General features: G+C 46.7%; 1 protein-coding gene across 1 annotated transcript; it reads right to left on the bottom strand.

The window, feature by feature from the left end:
• Positions 1-2167: 2167 nt before the first annotated feature.
• plekho1a (pleckstrin homology domain containing, family O member 1a) lies at positions 2168-13859 on the bottom strand. Its single transcript, XM_035182308.2, has 10 exons — positions 13284-13859; positions 11284-11433; positions 10473-10613; positions 6941-7045; positions 6611-6712; positions 6196-6507; positions 5835-5923; positions 5083-5245; positions 4883-4995; positions 2168-4795 (listed from the first exon to the last, which is right to left on the bottom strand). Exons 1-10 carry the CDS (start codon positions 13308-13310, stop codon positions 3994-3996), a joined length of 2004 nt encoding a protein of 667 aa, XP_035038199.2. The 5' UTR covers positions 13311-13859; the 3' UTR covers positions 2168-3993.
• Between the last annotated feature and the right edge of the window lie 305 nt (positions 13860-14164).

Below are 14164 nucleotides of genomic sequence, written 5' to 3'. Positions count from 1 at the left end.
GAGGAACATGTCAGGAACATGTAAGAAAACATATTTTCCTCAAGTGAGGATCCAAGGAAAGGAAAGAAGGAGAGGAGGAATAAACGAGGTCGAGTTTTTGAACAGACGCTGCAGGGTCGTGAGTCACAATGAACATTTACCATCCCCCAACACTTTACTACACACGCCTGTTTAATCCTTCCTGTTTTAAATGAGGACAAACTGTAACACTGACCTGATACACACTGCACCTCTGAGAGTGTGTGTGTGTTGTTATTAATAAAATGTATCCCCCTACTCTGCAATGAAAATAACTCAAACTGAAGCATCAGACGTCGTCAGTGTAAATAATTGATCCGACTCTGATGTGAACATGAATCCTCCTCTGTGTTTTTATCAGGATGTAACTTAACACACATGTAGTTTATTACTCTGGGAACATATTGATCTTTTTTCTTTATTCACTTTTTCTTTAAAACCTTTATTTCTTCAAGTCACCTTCAGACGTTCTGAATTCATCGTCTCGATCTTCATTTGGACTCCGCCTCCTCTCGACTCAAAACTCTTCAACCAATAGAATAAAAGAGCAGTTATAATGTCGACCAATGACATCTTCACAATATTAACAATAATAATTTCTATAGCACCTTTTAAAATGTTTTCAGAAACTTAGTTACACTGATAAAAAAATCAAGGAATTTACAAAAAATAGAGTTTAAATAAAAGCCAATTAATTCAAATACAAACAACTGACATCAGAAAATATGTAGAAGAAGACGACATCACAAGGTCTGAAAATGAGTTTTAACACGTGAATGAGAAGCGAGAGAATCTGACGCTCACACCAAGAACCCACCTGAGCATCTGGGCTCATGAACACTTCTGGAGTTTGAGCTGTAAAGTCACCAGTGAAATCAAATCTGAAGAGTGAAGAGCCGTCTGTTCAAAGCAATAAGAGCTTGTTACAGCGCCCCCTGCAGGCGGGTTCTGTTTGTTCATGTTTTTCTGAAACAGAAAGTTTGTTATTATATTTACTTTTGTTCTCATAAAGAAACATTGATCTCAACAGTTGAAATAATTTATGTCAAATCAGACGTAAAAAAGACGACGACTCAACTCCACTTCCAGGAGTCGGTGTCAGCTGTCAATCATGACGTCTCAGCTGTCAATCATAACGTTTCAGTCTGTTTTTATATCATCAAATAACTGATTCAAACCCAACTGATCAGAAACATCAGTGAGATAAGAACGACCTGAAATGACAGAAACCATCTTTGACAAATATTTATTTACGGGGAACCTGAAGATCATGAAATTATTCAGGCCCATGTCACATGAGTGAGAGCGTCCAAAAAATCAAAGATACTATGCTAACAGTTTCCCTCTGCCTCCTGTCTTTGTGCTAAGCTAAGCTAAACTGGGTCAGTGAAGCGTTTATTTAAAATGTGGTTTTCAGACACACAAACACAGAGCGCACAACAGCTGCAGATTAGTCATCAAGAAATGCTCACACATGCATAAATAATCACACACGCACACACACACACAGGTCAGTGAGCTGTGATGAAGAGCAGATGTAGGACAAACAGCATCGCTCCATTACACAGCTCCACCTCTACAACGCTCACTGTGTGTGTGTGTGTGAAAGAGCGACTGTGAAAAGTAACTAAGTACTTTTACTTAAGTGCTGAAATAAAACGATTGTATTTTACAGAATGAAATCATGTCTTTCTTCCGTGACTTTCTTCAGCTTCTTTTATTTTACATGTAAAGTCTTGAATCTCAAAACAGAAAAAAACTGGGGATTTTGGTGCCATTTACCCACAATGCATTGCGGCAATTCAAACAATATCATTCAAAAACAACATATAAAGCTTTAGTTTAACATAAAACATGTAAACAATTTCATTTCATATTTTTCAAAGTGAACACAGTGTGATGCTAAATTATTTCAGATAATCATATTTAAACTGTGCACAAACTTTTAAAGGTTCAGTGTGTAGAATGTAGTGACATCTAGTGGTGAAGTGTCATGTTGCAGCTGAACACCCCCTCCCTCCCTCCCTTCCAAACATGAAAGAGAACCTGTGGCAGCGTCAGTTGTCATAGAAACTCAAAAGGTTTAGTTTGTCCAGTCTGGGCTACTGTAAAAAACATGGCTGCCTCCGTAGAGAGGACCTGCTCCTGATGTAAATATAAAGTAGTTAATTTAAAGTATTTGAATGTAAAGTATTTATATATAAAGGGTGAAGAAAACAATTAGTAGAATTTAGATGAAACAAGTGAAAACATCACTGGGATTATTTTATATTCAGGTTCTACAAATAGATCCTTGCACCTGAATCTTACACACTTGACCTTTAAGTGAATAAAATAAAGACGTTGTTTCACTACAACACTGAACAATGAATCATGACCTTTGACCTCTGACAGTGTTGTTGTCGTTTTCTTTTTAACGTCATCTAAAAACTACAGTGACTGATAAATATGAATATTTAACGTTAACGTACAAACACAAATAAATGGAGTCATTGTTATTTAACTGATGTTTATCATCCGACGGTTGAGACGTATTTAAAGAGTTGATTCCTCTGTGGCTCTTTTTGTTGTTTTCATAAAACCAAGGTTAGTGATACTTTTTTTTCCTAATAAAGAGATAGATCATTTAATGTCGGACTGCAGTGTACAATCATTTATTTGACAAACTTAGTTATTAGTTTTAGTTATTTTAGTTGAACCAGTAGAGTTTTAGATATTTAAACTGACGGTTTTATTTAAAAATGAGTACACGACTATATGATGGATGGTTTCAGTGTTACTTATGTATTATAAATATTTCTTACTGTATTGAAGTTGATATTTAATATTTCCATACATTCCCACAACACGAAGATGTCATCACTTACGTCAGTGACACGTCGGCTACATTTTGTTATTTGTTCGTAATTGTAAGTAAATATCAAGTTTATACTTTCACTTTGTTCTGTTTATTCTCTGATCTGCTGATCGGTTTATATCTGTGGCCTGTTTTTGAAAAGTCAATCATTAATGTTATTAAAGAGTTATTTTGTATCTTCACACGACTGATGCAACTCGACCATCAGCTTGGATCCGTGAGTCAGAATCTAACCATCGGACCATCAGGATTTCAGTTTGTGTTTTTTGTTGAATATAAGTTTTCTTTCACATAAAACCTCGTGATTCACAGAGTGAGTCGAACAGATGTTTCCTGTTTCAGCTCAGATTTGATGAACATGTAAACGCGTCTTCGTCCCTTATCGACATTATTGCTTATTTTCTCTTCACTCCCTGAGTTTTGTTGTAGTTTGACAAAACTCAATGTTAAAAAGTCTCGAGTTTAAAATATTGAAAGTAAGTTGGAAGAAGTTTTTTTGAGGCTACGAATAAATTGTAGATTTAGAATTTGACAGAAATGTCAAAAAAGACAATAAGAGACATGATAATAATTAGCAAATAAATCAGGTGACAGATAATTAAGTTCTTATTGATCAGCATCAATTTTCAGTCGACCCTTATAAAAAGACATTTACAGCCCCCTAGGAAACATAGTGCTCTTTAGTGCCGTGATTGAAAAAGACTCATTGTAAAAATGTTGACATCCTTGTTTAGAAACAAATTTTCATCTTTTCAAAAAAACTCACGAGGGGAAGAAATGTCCAAAATCAACGCAGAATCTTTCCACCTTCAACAAACCGAGAGGAAAACATGCAGAACCATTCACAGTGAAGTGTGACGCGTCTCACACAGAGTCGGTCTAGTGCATTGTAGAGGATTAAAGTCTTTCAACCTCCTGGGAAGAACTGTAGATTGCTGGTTTGGAAATAATCCACATTTGCTTAAGTGTTTATGTGAATCCCACTGTCCTCGCATTAAAAGATGAAAAACATTTTAGGGATAGAATTAAAACTCCTGAATGTTTTAAAACCATGTCTGCAATTTGTGCACACTCTTGCGGAAAAACGTTTCAGCTTTTTGGAAAAGAAAAAACAGTTGTCAAGGTGTCTCGGACTCGTCGTCGTCCTCAGGTGGCGTCGGCGAGGCCGGCGTGTCGTCGTCCTCTGCTGCAGAACTCGCTGTGGGCGAACCCGCCACCGTCGCTGTGGTCATCTTCTCGTAGGTCCTCCTACGCTGTCGCCGCAGCGTCTGGCTCTGCAGATCCTTCACCTCCTGCAGCACCTCCTGAGCCTCTTTCCAAGAGGACACGGCCTCCTCCAGGAGCCGCTCTGCCTCAGCGCGCCTCCTTTCCACCTCCAACTCCTCTTCCGACAGCAGGAAGGGAGGTGAGGCTGGTGAAGATGGAGACAAACACTGTTGGTCGGACGTTTCGGCCTGAGATGACTCACAGAATCCAGAGAAACTTGGGGAGTTCTTCTGACTCTGACAGGGCGACTCCTTGCTGCTGTCCAGACAAGGTGAGTCCGTTTCGCTGCCTTGTGGAGAATCTGATCCTTTAACCCCAGAGGAGTCTGATCCTCTTCCGCTCGGGGGGGAGTCGTCCTTGTTGGGAACAGAGGAGCTGGAGGAGCTCTTGAGATTTGGAGAACAAACGGTGTCGGAGCTCTTTGATCGTGGAGACTCTGTGGTCGTCAGTCGAGGTGAATCTTTCAGTCGAGGGGAGTCATTTGCTTTCGCAGCAGGGGAATGGGATCCTCTTGAGCGAGGTGAGTCAGCCCCTTTGCAGCGGTTCTTCTTGGCTTTGGACCGAGGAGACTCTCTTCCTCTCAGACGTGGAGAATCCTTGCCCCTGAGGCGAGGAGAGTCGCTGCTCCTGCTCCTCGGAGAACCTGATGACTTACTGAAGAGGACAACAGCAGTCAGTTAAACATTGATCCTATTTGTTCACACATATCATCATATACTTCTGAAATGTTAATGAACTGACCTGGAGTGAGGAGAGTCAGAGCCCCTGAGGTGATGGAGTCGAGGGGAGTCGATGCCCTTCAGGTACGGTGAGCTGCCGCCTCGCTCTCGCTCTGCTTTGGCTTTTTGCAATTCCTGTCAATCAAGACACTCAGTATAAGTCTTTATTGTGTTTTCTATCGTACAAAAGACGAATCGATAGGATTCATGAAGCAGTCGAACCTGCAGTCTCATCTCCTCCAGCAGCTCCTGAGCTCGTTGCATCCTCTGAGCAATGAGGCTCTGCAGCTGACCGACCGGCTGCACCGAAGCCCCGCCCCCGGCCTCCTCTTCAGTGGGACAACGGCGAAGAACGGACCGCAACTCCGAACGAATCATCGCCGGTCTGAAGAGGGGGAGGAGGAAGAAGTTTGGGCTAATTTAAATTTATAACCAAGACTGAACTTTAAAGTCAATTTCAGTGCATTTACTTGATTTTCAGATGTATTCAAAAGCTCTGGGGTTAATAAATCGACCCGAGAACCTTTAGCATTGTGGTCGCACATTTTGACCCATTAACTGAACATCACAATACTTAGATTTTGCAAAAGGTCCATCACAGCCGTTAATTTCAGTTCATCTTCTTTCAGATACTTGAAATGTGCAGCCGATGGATAATCCATGACACAAGTGGAAAAGGAATTAGTTCTGCAGGGTGTCTGGGATCCCCCCCAAAGACAAGAACTCGAGGTGAAGACGCAGATCGGAGAAAACCGCTGGGATCTGATCACAAATCCTCCAGGTCCAAGTGAAACGAGAAGCTGGGTCAGTCCCACGACACACGAGAGGGACTATACATCCAAGCCATGAGCCTTTAGTCTGTGGCCACCGCCCAGACTCAGACATAGAAGGAACTCAGCAACTCAAATATAAATGTTGAGTGGAATGCAGTGATCCTGTGATCATGAGGTGTGTTGTGGGTTTTTTCCAATTACCTGGAGGAAAGGACTTCATCCATGGAGGCACAGCGACTCCGGCCCTGCATGCTGAACCTCTTTCCGGGTTGTGGAGTTCGAGACTGAGCCTGAAAAGAAACGGTAAGTTGAAGTCTGCCGATTATTATACAAGAAAAGAAAAATGTGTATTTGTGAAAAAATCGAAATTGAGCAAAAAACAACAACAACAACGTTCTGAGGGCGGTGTGTTAAGATTCAGGGTTTTTGGAAGTTTAACAGTAGTTGGGTAACGATCAGTAAAGAATGAACTGTAGCCTGGAGCTGAGTTTTGCTTTCAGATGCTCCTGGTGCCAGTTAGAGATGTTCAGGTCTCAGAAGGAGCAATGTGAAGTTTACCCACCTGCACCTGCTGGGTCTTCTGAACCTTGGAGGCCTCCAGGTGGGACTGTTTACCCCAGGACCACTCACTACCTCTGGGCAGACTGCCAGTCTTCACCTTGGGCTCCTTGGAGGTCACCCTGAGTTTTGAGACATCGGTGCCGGCCCGCTGACGACCCCCGACCCCCCGAGATCCTACAACCTGTCCCCCCTTCTGCAGGTCGACCCGAAAGTTCTGCCAGGATTCCTTAGAGTTGCCATCGTAGTCCGGGGAGAAACCGTCCTCCTCAGCAACCAGGTCGAGGGTCAGCATGCCATGGGAGGAGGTAGACGCCTGGGGCGAGGGATTGAAGGACAACATAGCTAAATTGAAGATAATGATATTAATGTTGTGTATTAAGAGGCTATTGAAGAACCATAATAAGAAATCCCAGTACCACAGCCAGGAGGTGACCTCTGGTCGGCAGCCGACGGCCATGAGGGATCTTTGCTCGGTCTCTGGTGGGATGAGCCAGCGCACTGTTCTCCTCGATGGTCACCTGGACTCAAACACAACACCTGATCAGTGTCGTCTGAAATGTCACAACACACCAGGTTTCTGGGAGAATCCATCAATAGTGCCACCATATATTATATACAAACCTATGACTTATGGAAGTGCAAGGTTGATCAGTAATCAAGCTTTATTAACAGGACACACTAATAATCAATAAATCAATGTTCAGTTCTTAGAAAAGGAGATTTACTGAAGTCGACATGTTAGTTACCTCGTCTAAAACTCGGTTCTTAGCTTTGATTATTGCCACATTGAGGACGTTGACCCATGATTCCTTTTCTTCAGGACTCACTGCTAGAAACACGAGGTTCGGAACCTGCAGAAGGAAAGGAAGTCATTTCATCTGTTCATATCTACAGACGTGTTCATATCTACAGACGTGTGTTCATATCTACAGACGTGTTTATATCTACAGACGTGTTCATATCTACAGACGTGTTTATATCTACAGACGTGTTCATATCTACAGACGTGTTTATCTACAGACGTGGTATCTACAGCGTGTTCATCTACAGACGTGTTCATATCTACAGACGTGTTCATATCTACAGACGTGTTCATCTCGGAGACGTTATATCTACGGACGTGTTTATATCTACAGACGGTTCTACAGTTGTATCTACAGGCGTGTTTATATCTACAGACGTGTTTATATCTACAGACGTGTTCGTATCTACAGACGTGTTCATATCTACAGACGTGTTCATATCTACGGCGTGTTTATATCTACAGACGTGTTCATATCTACAGACGTGTTCCTATCTACAGACGTGTTCATATCTACAGACGTGTTCATATCTACAGACGTGTTCGTATCTACAGACGTGTTTATATCTACAGACGTGTTCATATCTACAGACGTGTTCATATCTACAGACGTGTTCATATCTACAGCGTGTTTATATCTGGCGTGTTCATATCTACAGACGTGTTTATATCTACAGACGTGTGTATATCTACAGACTGTGTATATCTGCACGTGTTCATATCTACAGACGTGTTCATATCTACAGACGTGTTTATATCTACAGACGTGTTCATATCTACAGACGTGTTATATCTACAGACGTTGTACAGTATATCTACAGCGGTTATATCTCAGACGGTTCATATCTACAGACGTGTTCATATCTACACGTGTTCTATCTACGGGCGTGTTCATATCTACGGACGTGTTCATATCTACGGGCGTGTCATATCTACAGACGTGTTCATATCTACAGACGTGTTTATATCTACAGACGTGTTCATATCTACAGACGTGTTATATCTACAGACGTGTTCATATCTACAGACGTGTTCATATCTACAGACGTGTTTATATCTACAGACGTGTTCATATCTACAGACGTGTTTATATCTACAGACGTGTTCATATCTACAGACGTGTTCATATCTACAGACGTGTTCATATCTACAGACGTGTTCATATCTACAGCGTCTATCACAGACGTATATCTACAGCGGTGTTCATATCTACAGACGTGTTCATATCTACAGACGTGTTCGTATCTACAGACGTGTTCATATCTACAGACGTGTTCATATCTACAGACGTGATGAGGAACATTGGTCTGTAATAAAGTGCAGCTGACATGTGAGGGATTATTGGTCTGTAACTCGTCCTCTGACGGACTAATGGGATTCTGTGGATTAAACCTTTTCAGAGGAGGGAAAATAACAGCTCAGCCAATCACAGCAGCTGAGGCAGGGTGGGCGGATGATGTTAAATCTGATCCACCATTCCTGAGACGTATGTAGGAGGAAATCCACCAATGGGGTGGCAGTTAGAGTCGGGGGAGGGAGGGGGGTGTAATCTCCGAGCAGAGGACGAGAGGATGAAGATAAATAAAGACAGAAACAGGAAAAACTGAGTGAACGAGAGTTTTTCCTGTAGCTACAATAAAACTGTCACCATGACGATCTGTGGATATTTAATATTTAACTGTTCAGACTGTTTAATGACTCAAAGTGATTCAGTTCCAACATCTTCATCTTCCACACAAAATAATAAATCAAGTCTTGGTCTGGAGAAACACAAACAGAATAAAAAAGTGGGAATCTAATCTTTTCTAGTTCATCCGACAGCTGCTAAACCCGTAGAGCTCATCTCATGTAAACTTGTAAATTCAGAGTAGTAATCCTTATTGACTCTGGGTTAGGGGTTAGGGGTTAGGGGTTAGGGTGAGGGGAACCAGACTGGGTGAGGGGTTAGGGTGAGGGTGAGGGTGAGGGAACCAGACTGGGTGAGGGTTAGGGTGAGGGAACCAGACTGGGTGAGGGTGAGGGAACCAGACTGGGTGAGGGTGAGGGGAACCAGACTGGGTGAGGGTTAGGGTGAGGTGAGGGTGAGGGGAACCAGACTGGGTGAGGGGTTAGGGTGAGGGAACCAGACTGGGTGAGGGTGAGGGAACCAGACTGGGTGAGGGTGAGGGTGGGGGAACCAGACTGGGTGAGGGTGAGGGTGAGGGAACCAGACTGGGTGAGGGTGAGGGGAACCAGACTGGGTGAGGGGTTAGGGTGAGGGTGAGGTGAGGGAACCAGACTGGGTGAGGGTTAGGGTGAGGGTGAGGTGAGGGGAACCAGACTGGGTGAGGGGTTAGGTGAGGGTGAGGGTGAGGGGAACCAGACTGGGTGAGGGGTTAGGGTGAGGGTGAGGGGTGAGGGGAACCAGACTGGGTGAGGGGTTAGGGTGAGGGTGAGGGTGAGGGTGAGGGGAACCAGACTGGGTGAGGGTGGGGAACCAGACTGGGTGAGGGTGAGGGAACCAGACTGGGTGAGGGTGAAGGGAACCAGACTGGGTGAGGGTGAGGGTGAGGGGAACCAGACTGGGTGAGGGGTTAGGGTGAGGTGAGGGGAACCAGACTGGGTGAGGGTTAGGGTGAGGGTGAGGGTGAGGGGAACCAGACTGGGTGAGGGGTTAGGGTGAGGGTGAGGGTGAGGGGAACCAGACTGGGTGAGGGTTAGGGGAGGGAGGGGAACCAGACTGGGTGAGGGTTAGGGTGAGGGGAACCAGACTGGGTGAGGTGAGGGGAACCAGACTGGGTGAGGGTTAGGTGAGGGTGAGGGTGAGGGGAACCAGACTGGGTGAGGGTTAGGGTGAGGGGAACCAGACTGGGTGAGGGTGAGGGGAACCAGACTGGGTGAGGGTGAGGGGAACCAGACTGGGTGAGGGTGAGGGTGAGGGGAACCAGACTGGGTGAGGGTAGTTAGGGTGAGGGTGAGGGTGAGGGGAACCAGACTGGGTGAGGGTGAGGGGAACCAGACTGGGTGAGGGGTTAGGGTGAGGGTGAGGGTGAGGGGAACCAGACTGGGTGAGGGTGAGGGGGGAACCAGACTGGGTTAGGGTGAGGGGAACCAGACTGGGTGAGGGTGAAGGGAACCAGACTGGGTTAGGGTGAGGGTGAGGGAACCAGACTGGGTGAGGGTGAGGGGAACCAGACTGGGTGAGGTGAGGGAACCAGACTGGGTGGTGAGGGTGAGGAACCAGACTGGGTTAGGGTGAGGGTGAGGGGAACCAGACTGGGTGAGGGTGAAGGGAACCAGACTGGGTGAGGGGAACCAGACTGGACACAGGGGGCGTTTCAGCCAGTCCTGAACCCAGGTCCCTTCCACGAGACTACGTTTGTGTGTGAAAACGCAGCGTTTAGAAACGTCTCCGTCTCTGTAGCAGAGGTTTTCACATGTCGTCGTGTGATGAGGTAACACACACTGACATGTGACATCACTTCCTGCTGACTCACCGTGTTTCCTGGCCGTCTGCAGCGCAGCAACGTGAAGCGACTGTGGTTCTTCTTGCTGCGACTCTTTGCTTTCCTCAGCTCCTCCGAACGCTCGTAATCAGCCAGGTCGATCACTTCCTGCGCTTTACGCTCGTCTTTCACCTGCAGAAGAAAGCACACACGTCATCACTGCTGCGGAGCCTTTACATCCACGATATCCTCCCAGAGACACACAAACATCTGTCCCTAACATCTGCATCCACATCCAACATCACCTGAGTTTACTACACAACAGGATTTCATTAAACAAGTTTCAAACACAAGCAGAAAAAAGAAGTTTCAGTTTTTAATGATTAACATCAGAAAACCACAAAATATCCTGAACAACAGAGAAACTGCAATTTCCCTTAAAAGTTACCACACACACACACACACACACACACACACACACACACACACACACACACTGAGGTTGAGACATTCATCACATGGAACAAATCTGTTGAAACCTGAACATCAGGTGTGAAAGGTTCCTCAGACCAGAACAGTGCTGTAGTACTGTGGAGTACTTTAATACTGTAGTACTGTAGTACTGTGGAGTACTTTAATACTGTAGTACTGCGCCTGAAGGTGCTGATGCTGCTAGTAATACCATCATGATGTTACCATGGCAACCAGATGAAGCTTCACTAACAACATTAATGTGGCTGCTCGTCCAGATGCTGACAGATGTGTCAGAAGTCTCAAACTTCATTACCCTGAAGTTAGAAAGTTCATCATCGAGTTCACGTGGTTACAACCGAGCTTGAGTCCTGGTGAATCGTGGACTCACCTCCTTGTCAGAGATGTAGAGGTGGTCTCCTCTCAGAACCACGTATCGGTTCCTCCACAGTTCTCTGAAGATTCCTCGACCGCAGAACTTCCTGATCCAGCCGACCTTCTCCAGCTGCTGAACCGCCGGCTGACCCGAGTCCTGAACGCCCTGAAACACACGACAGCAGGAGTCAGGGGGACGGACGCTCAAAAACAAACAGAGAAGAACGACCATAGGAACGAACAAGAACCAGATGAGGACAGGAAATGAACAGAGTCAAACCTGCAGCCACTTCCTGTCCATCAGGATGTTTCACAAATGATACTGGGAAAAAACCATCAGGGAAGGAAGCGTTTCAGGGGACTTCAGGGGCCCCAGTATAAACAGACCTGGAGGGGCCGACAGTCCACGTCCCAGCAGCAAGGAGCGGGGGGTGGAGCCTGACCGAGAGCTCGAGGACACGCCCATATACACCTGGTGCTTTATGGTCTGACTCTAAATTATCACAATTTACTAAATGAACATCAGACTTGAAACTAGAGACTGAGACGTAAACTAAATGTTTACTGACGTTATAAAGTGGAGTCATTTTCTCATAGACTTCTGTAGAAACTACCAGTGGAGTCGCCCCCTGCTGGTCATACACAGAACATTCTGTTCAGTCACTTCCTCGTTGGCTTCACTTTCTCTTCTCAGACTCTATGTCCAGACCTGAGATCAGCTGTGACATCACGCAGACGAGGACAGATGATTGGACAGTGAGTCACACGTCACAATCTAAACAGCCAATCACATTGTTTCCTTCAGTAACTAATTTCACCTTAGTCTGACTTCGTTTTTATTTATCCTGATTCAGATAAAGAGTTAAAATAAATAAACAAACAAAATAATAACGATAATGTTAATAATAATATTAATAATATAATTTATTAATATAATCATAATCATAAACAGATACTTCTTTGATCATATTCAGTCTTTATTTGTACAGATTCACTGATTAAATCTGCTAGGAGGAGTGGAGTGGAGGAGGAGAGGAGGAGGAGAGGAGTGGAGGAGGAGAGGAGTGGAGGAGGAGAGGAGGAGGAGAGGAGGAGGAGGAGAGGAGGAGGAGAGGAGTGGAGGAGGAGTGGAGGAGGAGAGGAGTGGAGGAGGAGAGGAGGAGGAGAGGAGGAGGAGGAGAGGAGGAGGAGGAGAGGAGGAGGAGAGGAGTGGGAGGAGGAGAGGAGAGGAGGAGAGGAGGAGGAGAGGAGGAGGAGAGGAGGGAGGAGGAGAGAGGAGGAGAGGAGGAGGAGAGGAGGAGGAGGAGAGAGTGGAGGAGGAGAGGAAGGAGGAGAGGAGGAGGAGAGGAGGAGGAGAGGAGGGAGGAGGAGAGAGGAGGAGAGGAGGAGAGGAGAGGAGGAGGAGAGGAGGGGAGGAGGAGAGGAGGAGGAGAGGAGGAGGAGGAGAGGAGAGGAGGAGGAGAGGAGGAGGAGGAGGAGGAGGAGAGGAGGGAGGAGGAGAGGAGGAGGAGTGGGAGGAGGAGGAGAGAGGAGGAGTGGGAGGAGAGGAGGGAGGAGGAGAGGGAGGAGGAGAGGAGGGAGGAGGAGGAGGGAGGAGGAGAGGAGGAGGAGAGGAGTGAGGAGGAGGAGAGGAGGGAGGAGAGGAGTGGAGGAGGAGGAGGAGGAGGAGAGGAGGAGGAGAGGAGTGAGGAGGAGGAGAGGAGGAGGAGGAGGAGAGGGAGGAGGAGAGAGAGTGGAGGAGGAGAGGAGTGAGGAGAGGAGTGGGAGGGAGGAGGAGAGGAGGAGGAGGAGGAGGAGGGAGGAGGAGAGGAGGAGGAGAGGAGGGAGGAGAGGAGTGGGAGGAGGAGAGGAGTGGAGGAGGAGAGGAGTGAGGAGAGGAGTTGAGGAGGAGGAGAGGAGTGGAGGAGAGGAGGAGGAGGAGGAGAGGAGGAGGAGGAGAGGAGGAGGAGTGGAGTGGAGGAGGAGTGGGAGCTACAGACTGATGATGGAGATGAGGAACACATGAACGTCTCTTACTCTCCTGCTCTGGCTGCTTTTCTTCATCCTTCCTCCGGTTCTCTCACCGACGGGGAGGAGGTGCAGCCCGGCCGCCGGTAGCTCGGTGCCCGGTGGATCCTGGTGTCGGTCCCGGTGAATCCTGGTGTCGGTGCCCGGTGGATCCTGGTGTCGGTCCCGGTGAATCCTGGTGTCGGTGCCCGGTGGATCCTGGTGTCGGTGCCCGGTGAATCCTGGTGTCGGTGCCCGGTGGATCCTGGTGTCGGTCCCGGTGAATCCTGGAGGTCGGTCGGTCCCGTGAATCCTGGAGTTGGTGCCCGGTGGATCCTGGTGTCGGTGCCCGGTGGATCCTGGAGTCGGTGCCCGGTGGATCCTGGTGTCGGTGCCCGGTGAATCCTGGTGTCGGTCCCGGTCGGTGGATCCTGGTGTCGGTGCCCGGTGAATCCTGGAGTCGGTGCCCGGTGGATCCTGGAGTCGGTGCCCGGTGGATCCTGGTGTCGGTGCCCGGTGGATCCTGGAGTCGGTGCCCGGTTCCTCTTCTTCTTCAGCTCCTCTGTTTTCTAAACCGAGGCAGCATCCTCCTGGTGCGTGTGCGTGTGCCCGTGGAGGCAGATGCTCTCGCTCGTGAACGCGCGGTGAAACGCACGGTAGCCTATTTTCCAGCACAAAGAGCCCGACAGCGCCACCTGCTGACACACAAGCATCTCGACTTCCTTTCTAATAATTCATTAAGAATTATAATGTCAGTTTATCAGAAATGTAATTTATTGCCTCAAATGTTGTTTAAATGTTCTGTGTTTATACAGAATATATATTTACTTATAGATTATCTGTGGGCAACTTCAGTATCTCAGGGAACTTTGGCAGATTAAGACTGGGATCGAATCACCGACCGTCTGGTT

The sequence above is a fragment of the Hippoglossus stenolepis genome, chromosome 17 (genome assembly GCF_022539355.2).
Source record: "Hippoglossus stenolepis isolate QCI-W04-F060 chromosome 17, HSTE1.2, whole genome shotgun sequence".
Classification (NCBI taxonomy): domain Eukaryota; kingdom Metazoa; phylum Chordata; class Actinopteri; order Pleuronectiformes; family Pleuronectidae; genus Hippoglossus; species Hippoglossus stenolepis.
Note: the sequence above shows the minus strand (reverse complement) of the source record. Positions and strands in the feature narration are given on the sequence as shown.

Bases quoted from the DNA above. Each gene is read 5' to 3' on its own strand.
- plekho1a (XM_035182308.2), bottom strand. From the start codon at position 13,310: ATGAAGAAAAGCAGCCAGAGCAGGAGA. The intron at 7,046-10,472 runs GTGAGTCAGCAG...TTCCTTCTGCAG, and splicing joins GCAGACGGCCAGGAAACACG to GTTCCGAACCTCGTGTTTCT. The intron at 4,996-5,082 runs GTTCGACTGCTT...CTTGATTGACAG, and splicing joins TGGAGGAGATGAGACTGCAG to GAATTGCAAAAAGCCAAAGC.